Genomic DNA, 8204 nt, shown 5'->3' on the forward strand with positions numbered 1-8204 from the left:
ATACTTAAAAGATTATTTCTATATAACATATTGAAGGGTTTACATTAATATACACAAGGTTCGCTGCCGATGCTAAGTTGAATTGATTCAATGTTTACAGATTGTCCAGCAAGTGAGAGGATTTTAAGCTAGCTAGCTAGCACTGTTACTGTAAGCTAAAATTCTTTAATAATTTGTAAATCAGTTTTACAGTATTATTAATTTAATCAATATATATATATTTATTATCATTTGATTAAGTGTTTCATGTATGTGATCTTTTTGTGTGTGCAGTGCTGTATGGATCAATACCATGCCACCTTGACATGCACACTTTAAAACCTCTTGAGCCCGATTGCCCCTGGTACCGGGGGCAGACGCAGCATCTTGTAAGAAACACCATCCCAGGGCTTGTTCATATTTAACAACCTATTAATGTGGCATACCCACTTAACGGGACGGAACTCAGCTAACAGAGGATAATAACCATTTTACCTAATGGAAAACAATTCCAACACCAAGCGTCCAAATCAGCATGCTACATTAGCGTTACATTAGCATCTGGCGTATCAACACCTTTGGGCATAGTCACTACCTACCACTTATTCAACCAGACACGTAGTAAATCACTCATTATGATGAACAACAGATTGGGGCTTGGGATCAGTTATGAACGTATGCAGCGTCAGCTAACAGCACACAGTTAGAAGGTCATGCAGCAGGTTGAACCTGATGGTGTTTACATCCCAGAGACCATGATGAAAAACACAGAGATCCCCCATGTGTTTGCCATGGACAATCTGGACTGGAAGAAGAAGACACTGGAGGGTGGGAGTTTTAATGCCACCACTACAATCATAATTGAAAACCAAACGATTGTGCGGGTCCAGGAGGGTGCCAGACTCCCCACTTCTACCTCGGACAGAAAGAAGACTCTCTCAGATGTTACTGACCTACCTGCTCCCATGTGTCACGTCTCAGCTAAAGACAGGCAGAGGTCCAGGTTACTTGAGCATATTGAGAAGCTAGAGAGTCTGGATACTTCCTCAGATGGCACAGCTGAAGACCTGTTACTTATGTGGCATCTAGCAAGAATGGTTACAACTTCAGAATTGCTGGATGCTCCTCCAGATGCAGAAGCAGGACTGCCTGGCTTTTCTGCCTTCTGTGCAGACCTCCACCCACACAGACCGGCCAGTATCATTGGCTATCTTCCTCTCATCCAAGCATCTCTAACTGATCCTGCTGTCCTGAAAGAAGAAATGAAACGGCTGATCAAGACATCGCATGCACTGGGAGACAAGTATACCATTATCATTGGAGATCAGGCTACATATGAACTCGCAGTTGCCATCAGAGATAAGCACAGAGATGAGTTCTGCAATGTAGTCCTGCTGCTGGGGGGATTTCACCAAGCTCATAACTACATGAAGGCTGTTTGCAAGATCATCAGGGATGCAGGTGCAGAGGATATTCTTGTTGCAGCTGGTCTGCTTCAGGAAGGGACTGCCAAGAAGATGTTTGGTGAGAAGGCTGACTACTACCAAACCATGCAAGCTCTCAGGATCCTCAGTGAGGCCATGTGGCGCTTGTACTGGCAAGCATTTGATGGATGTGCAGCAGACAGAGAAACACAACACTGGCAGTCACAAGTAGAACATGTTGTGAAGATGTTGTTTGAGAAAGACACCACTGCTACTGAGAAGTTGGTGATCATCCAGAAGTCACGTCCACAGATATCAATCCTACAAGAACAGATGTTACTTTTCCAGGAATCTCTGCAGTTTTCTGGTTAATCTTTCTGGAGATGTCAGACATTCTCCAGGTGCATCTACTACCAGCAGGAAGGGTACTGAGCAGGAGATCTCTGTGAATCAGCACAGATGCTACCTTACCTCACTGCAGCAGGACACTACAAATATGGGCAGCAGTCCTTGCGTCTGTATTTGTCTGAGATGAAGAAACTGCCAGAGACAGCCCCTGAGGCACATGAAGCACTGATGGCAGGTGCATTTGTTGGAAGGAGAGCAGATGGCAACCACAATGGTGTCTCTCCTGACTTGCTTCTGGAGCAGACATATAATGCAGATGCCAAGGAGGCAAGTGGTCTGGATGGCATTACACTCAGTCGTGCTGCCAGGATGAAGTGGGTCTACACAAAACCACTCACTGCAGCTATCTCTGCAGAGCTCAAGTCTACGCTGCACCTCCATTCCTCCAGCCCCCACCATGAATCTGGTTGGAGTCGTGTCCACAGGGATGCAGAGATGGTAGTCAAGGTCATGGCAGCAGTAGAGACCAACCCATTCACAACAGCCACACCATCCCTGATCAATATATCTACTGGTGAGTGTGCCGATCCCACAGTCAAGGACAACCTGAGTGTGAAAGCAGTTGGTTTGAAGGCATTGTCAGAGTCACTGTCCAGTGACCAGAAGAAGACAAGTGTTGTAAAGCTAAACACCTTCCACACACAAAACAGGAGAACTCAGCATTGTTGACTTCCCCCATCCCTCTTCCAGGAAGATGGCAGAATGAGAACAGGGACCAAGGCGAGCCTTGTGAAGATCTTGAAAGAGAAGACCAAAGTAAGCAGCATCCCTGATCTGCCCAAAGACTGCCTCTAGACAGCAGTAGTGGTAGATGCCATGTCCGCCACACGACACTGGTCTTTTCACAGAGGAGAAGGATTTGGAGTGATCGCTGAGCGATACAGGCACCTGCTGCTGATTGATGTGCCTCCTGGCACTGACATCATACACTTCTGTTGTGACAGATACGGTGCAACCAGCCTCAAGTCAGCTGAGCAGGAACAGAGATATGCCAGATCCAAACCAAGTGTATGAAGTCAGTGAGCAGTACACAGCTCTGGATCCTAATAAGTTTGTTGCTGTGTCTGCTAACAAAGCAAACCTGCTGAGCTTCCTTTGTGAGAAGTGGTGTGCAGATGAACAACTGGAACCTGGTCTTGGCCCAACTCATCTCTACCTGGGTGGTGGATTCAAAGAAGAGACGAAGAGTGTGGTGCTCACAGCATGGTCTGTTATGGATGTTCCTGCTCTTGAATCAACACAGCAGGAGGCTGACACTAGGATCTTCCTCCACATTCTCTACAGTGTCCAGAATGAGGGAGTTGACAGAGTTGTCGTATGCCAATGACACCGACATCATTACCACATGCCTGTACTGTAGAACGCACCTCAGTGATCTAACAGGGCTGTGGGTGAGAACAGGCCAGAATGCATATACCTGCCTATACATGAAATGGTTGTGGCACTGGGACCTTCACAGTGTTGTGCCAAGCCCTTCATCCACAGTCTGAGTGGTAGAGATACCACTAGTTATCCATATTCCACTGGCAAGAGGGCATGGTTCAAGAGCAGCATGAGTCTGGACATACCTGCACTTGAAGAGTTTGGTGAGAACCCCGCCGATGCCATAACAGATGACCTCCTCAATCAGACAGGAGACCTCACCATAACTGTACATCCAAAGCTGATCACTTTGAGGGTTCTGATCTGGGAAAACTGAGAGCATACAAGTTCCTGAACAACAAATTGGCGCTCCTAAAGCTACTACCCCCAACAGAGAATGCATTTTTGCTGCACCTGAAAAGAACGCACACTAGGGCTGTGCGATTATGGCAAAATCATAATCACGATTATTTGGGTCAATAATTGATATCACGATTATTTTGACGATTATTCATTGACCATTTATTGAACTTTAAAACAAATAATATTTTACCAATAAACAAGATCAACAAATATGTTGGAGCGCACTTCCAAAACCATACTAAACATATATTATTAATATGATAAATACAAATAAATTAGACCAAAATAAATGAAATCAAATATGATGCAGTGCACTGTCACAACCTGCTGAAAACTCCTTAACATATAGCCAACATTTTGGTTCAACATATTCAACATATTCCACTCAGTTAAACGTTGAAGGCTGGCCCACCGTCATGGTCCAGAAGTAACAGGAAATAAATGTTGAACTACAATTTAAGACTAAATAAAAATGTCTAGGCCACCATGGCAAATGCTGGTAGGGCTGCTCATGAAACACCAGCCTGTTGACATGGTCTGGTTTCAGAGAAGAGCGCAGGCAGGTGACGATATTGCCACCTGTACTGAAGACCCTCAGCCACGCCCCGACACATGGGGTGACGCCGGCCAATCACAAAGCTTTGATGCGTTCAAGTGCATTATTCTGGCACAGGAAGATTATGTTACAGGACATTAACGATAAAACAGAATATTGTTGTTCTATTTTTAGACACATCTCGCGATCGACTGGTTGGGCACCCCTGGGCTAGACCATAGGTCTGTTGTGGTAGCAAAGTAGTCAGCTGAAGCCACATCTCTCTCAACTTCCCCACGGCATTTGTCATATAGTGCAGGCAGCGCAGACCTGCTGAAATAATACTGAGACGGCATCGCGTAACGCTTGTCCAACGTGTTGACAAGTTGCTTAAAGCCCTGGTTGCTAACAGTGCTAACTGGGCACATATCTTTAGCGATCTGAAATGTAAATGGCAAAGTACTTGCAAATAGTGGAAATAGTTTTACCCTTCTTTTTAACGAGTTGCTGCTCTTGTTCTGACATCTTCGCTCGCGCTGAACACTCACAACACATGTCACTCCCACGTGGCCGAGTGGGCTTTTAGGGAGGGGCGAAAGCGCACCCAGCAGAATAATCGTATTTTGTCAATGATGCTGTTTTCATAATCGTCGCAAGCCATAATCGTAATCGCGATTAAAATACGATTAATTGCACAGCCCTAACGCACACATCGCCATAAATCCCCCCGTGCACAGAATTTGGATGGTCTCTGGACAATGGATAGTTCCGGTACCATCTACAAAGCCAGCTTGGCCTGTGTCGATGAACAAGACAATCTCATGTGGCTGTCATAAGGCAGTTCCATGCTACATAGGGTGCTGTTGCCAAGGACAGGCAACCAAATACAGAAGGATACACACTGCCACACGTGAGAGCAGTGACAGCAGCTGTGACTCAGAAAATGAATAGAAAGCAAAAAGCTTTCTGGGACACTACCATGAATACCACCATGTGTACATTGAAAACATTTGTACTGTATATTCAGTGTAGGTTACTTTTCTCCCTTTTCTTCTTAAATAATTCACATGTTTCTAGTTCTGGGCCATGTGAATGATTGTTTTGTGTTCAACTTCTGATCATATCTGTTGATTTTTAGTTAATAACTAAGAAGAGAGTATGTGAAATAAATGTTTTGCCACCAGGAATTTTGTTTATTTCATGATCAAAATAGGATGTTTTTCACAAAAACAAAGACATTGATTTGAACAAATAATTAAAGGGTATTGATTTGACATTAAGTTGAACTTAATGTCAACTTCCAGATAAGTTTAACTCAGTTTTCCCTGTCCTACAGAAAACCTTCAATTAAAGGGTTTTACAAAGAAAGTGGCGGCCATTTTGAATTTCGCTGCCTTTAGCTTTCCAGCCCGAAATATCTGTAAACATTGAATCAATTCAACTTAGCATCGGCAGCGAACCTTGTGTATATTAATGTAAACCCTTCAATATGTTATATAGAAATAATCTTTTAAGTATATTTACCCATTTTGAACACAGCAAACAATCCAGAGGACCACAAGTGCATTGCTTGAAATGGATTTCGCTTTGGAGACAAAAAAGCCACAGCGCCATCTAGTGGCCTTATTGAGAACAGGCTTAACCAAGGCATCACCTGAAAGCTTATGTTCTGCTCTTTCAATAGGTTGGCTCAGTTTGTCTTTACCATGAACTGTCACAGAGATATTCAATCAGAAAGAGAATGATGGCATCTGATCCAGACAGAATCTTTGACTTTTGTTCATATAGGGGTTGCATTGTTTGGATCCTCACTAGCTTTCCAGTAGCTAGTTGACCGGGTCATCCACCCAGGTTGTGATCCTTGAAGGTCCTAGATATCATTTCTGGTCGACAACCTTTTACAACATTCCATGTCTTTAAAATGACTTTGCCCCCTGGGTAACAGTGAAAGTAGTCGTTGTGCAGATTGGTCCAATTCAGAATAATATATATGATATGTTTTATAATGATTGATCATGAAAGTGTTCTCAAAGCTGGTGAAGGTGCAGCTAGTCTGAATGACTTTGTATACTGCAGGGTAGCTGGTGGATTTACTCCAGGTGGAACTAAAGTCTGATTCAACACTTGGTTATATTTCACATCATTCATCCACATCTGTGAAGAAACTGAAGGTATTAAATACATGTAGAGGAGTACAAGTACACCATGTACCTCTGAACTGCAGTGGGGTAGAAGCACAAAGTAGCATAACATGGAAATACTCTAGTAAAGTACAAGTATCTGAACATTATACTTAAGTACTTGAGTAAATGTACTTAGTTACTTTAGACATCTGAGTACTCAGTGTACCTTCAGTAAACAGCGTGCAGTACAAAGTCCTGCAGACACACACACACACAACCCTCATATGCAACTTTGTCAACAATCTGCACACACACTTCCGCATCTGAGCGAGAATAAACCCCGCTATAAAACTGTGCGTGCCTGCCAACACGCACGCGCTATCACACGCGCGCAGCGTCGCGTTCAGGTGAGAAATAACCAGGAGGTTTACCTGCTGAGTGCTGAAGTCAAAACCCAGAAACAGAGAGGAGTCCTGAGCAGCCGCCATGATGCTTCACACACACACACACACACACACGCACACACACGAACACACACACACACACACACACACACACACACACGAACACGCACGCACACACACAAGCACGCACACACAGATGGGCGGCGGACCACCGGTTCATTATTTAAAGAGACAGTAACACAGTCTCTCGTTGATGTAATAATAAGTTAATCATTTGAAAAATTGAACGTTTACTTTAAAAACTGGAGGAATATTTGGAAAAAGTACAAATAATAATACAAAAAAATAATAAATAAAATGTAAGTGTAAAATATTCCACACTGTGATTGTTAAATTATTTAAATAATATAACAATTATTTTAACTATATTAACCCTTAAAATAAATAAATTAGGAGTACTTTATAAATAAAATAAATAAAATAAATAAATAAATAAAATAAATAAAATAAATAAATAATAAATAAATAAATAAATAAAATAAATATAATAAAAATAAATAAAATAAATAAATAAAATATGATGCCATGATGGGAAGGGGTATGCAATAGAGATAAGCCCAAAGTGACACCTTTTTAATGTTTGTTGAGTCAAAATCTCATCATTATTAGACACTACAGGACTACAGAGAGAACACAATGACCCCAAAGAGACACAAAGAGACCCACACTGATACACAGGTGTGTACAGGTGTGTACAGGTGTGTACAGGTGTGTACAGGTGTGTTGAGGTGTTTAATATCACATTTCTCTGATAATAGTGGACGTTGTTTTTGTTCCTGAGATTGAGTGTGAAAGGAACAGTCAACAACACAACGTCCTTCACTGTTTAAACACCAGTCAAAGTCACAGCACAGTGTGTGTGTGTGTGTGTGTGTGTGTGTGTGTGTGTTCATCAGTCCAGCTTCCTGCCTCACAGGTAACGCAGTAGAAACATGTCTGCTCCTGATTTCTCCTTCATTTCTTCACGGTGTCTCCTCCTCCTCTTCTCTCCTCAGGTGTCTCCTCACCTGGATGAAGGTTCTGTGTTATCCCAGCTTCCATAGGGGCTTTGAACGCGCCACGAGTCTCCATGCTGCAGGTGGCTGGTTCTACTGACAGAGAATAAAACTCCAGCAGCAGCAGCAGGTGTGTGTGTGTGTGTGTGTGTGTGTGTGTGTGTGTGTGTGTGTGTGTGTGTGTGTGTGTGTGTGTGTGTGTGTGTGTGTGTGTGTGCCAACAGGATGTCCTGCTCCTGCTTTTGCTGTTTGACGCCCAGAGGGGAGCTGCTGCACGGTAATGACACACACATTAAATACACACTATAAGACACACACACACACACACACACACACATGGATATAGAATAACGTATATAATTAACATTTAGTGTGCACAATAGATCGTAATTACGGGATGGCGGTTTCTTGCAGAGATTGTATTTGTTGTGCTTTATTCTGAAAATAATTGCAATTTTATTCTGAAAATATTTTGAATTAAATAAAAAAATATTTTTTAGTTTTTTTGTTAAACTTTTTCTTTAAAATATTTTTTTATACTGAAAAATATG

At 42.5% G+C, this 8204-nt stretch overlaps 1 protein-coding gene across 1 annotated transcript in view; it reads right to left on the reverse strand.

The window, feature by feature from the left end:
* The window catches only part of xylb (xylulokinase homolog (H. influenzae)), a gene marked incomplete at its 3' end in the record, with an annotated part of 19231 nt that extends 12497 nt beyond the window's left edge, over nucleotides 1–6734 (reverse strand). Inside the window, exon 1 of the mRNA XM_034199230.1 lies at nucleotides 6626–6734. Coding sequence (XP_034055121.1) covers nucleotides 6626–6682 — 57 coding nt within the window. The remainder of the gene's footprint in view (nucleotides 1–6625) is intronic.
* Nucleotides 6735–8204: the final 1470 nt, after the last annotated feature.

This window comes from Gymnodraco acuticeps, unplaced genomic scaffold (genome assembly GCF_902827175.1).
Source record: "Gymnodraco acuticeps unplaced genomic scaffold, fGymAcu1.1, whole genome shotgun sequence".
NCBI lineage: Eukaryota > Metazoa > Chordata > Actinopteri > Perciformes > Bathydraconidae > Gymnodraco > Gymnodraco acuticeps.